The 600-nt window shown below is 71.7% G+C and overlaps 1 protein-coding gene across 1 annotated transcript in view; it reads right to left on the reverse strand.

Moving 5' to 3' along the window:
- The window catches only part of HMGA2 (high mobility group AT-hook 2), a 136,594-nt gene extending 136,293 nt beyond the window's left edge, over positions 1-301 (reverse strand). Inside the window, exon 1 of the mRNA XM_024737024.1 lies at positions 124-301. Within this exon, the coding sequence (XP_024592792.1) occupies positions 124-234 (111 nt within the window). The 5' untranslated portion in view covers positions 235-301. The remainder of the gene's footprint in view (positions 1-123) is intronic.
- Positions 302-600: the final 299 nt, after the last annotated feature.

Here is a 600-nt window from a genome sequence, read left to right on the forward strand (position 1 = left end):
CCCCCGCAGCGGCGTGAGGCGGCCGCGGCGGCTGGACTCCCGCGCTCGGGTGGCCGCGGGTCGCGGGGCCCTCGCGGAGGGAGCGGAGGTGGGCTGCTGCCCGCACCCCGCCCGCGTACTGACTTGCTGCTGCTTCCTGGGTCGGCCGCGTCCTCTCTTCTGAGGCGCCGGGGCGGCAGGTTGTCCCTGGGCTGAAGTGGACGGCTGCCCGGCGCCTTCACCGCGTGCGCTCATCCTGCCTCCCGCCGCCGCTACCGCTGCTGCCGCCGCTCCTACCGCCGCTGCAGCCGCTTCGCCTCTGCCGCCCCGAATCTGCCCAGTACCTTTCGGGAGACTGCGAGGTAAGGCTGGAGAACGAGGCGGGGTGGGCGAGAGCTGGCGTGCGGCGAGGGCTGCTGCTGCTTAGGCTGCCGCCGCTGCCACCATCAACACCGGACGTCCAGCGGCTGCCAACAAGAGAGAAGAGGGGAGGAGGAGGAGAGAAGGAGGCGCTGCTGGTGGCGGCGGCAGGGTGGGTGGGTGCCGGAGGTGGAGGTGACGGTGGAGGTAGCGAGAGGAGGCGGAGAGCGAAGGAGAAGGAAAAGAGGGTTTCAAGTTGGG

This window comes from Neophocaena asiaeorientalis, unplaced genomic scaffold, assembly GCF_003031525.2.
Source record: "Neophocaena asiaeorientalis asiaeorientalis breed wild unplaced genomic scaffold, Neophocaena_asiaeorientalis_V1.1 scaffold134, whole genome shotgun sequence".
NCBI classification, from domain to species: Eukaryota; Metazoa; Chordata; class Mammalia; order Artiodactyla; family Phocoenidae; genus Neophocaena; species Neophocaena asiaeorientalis.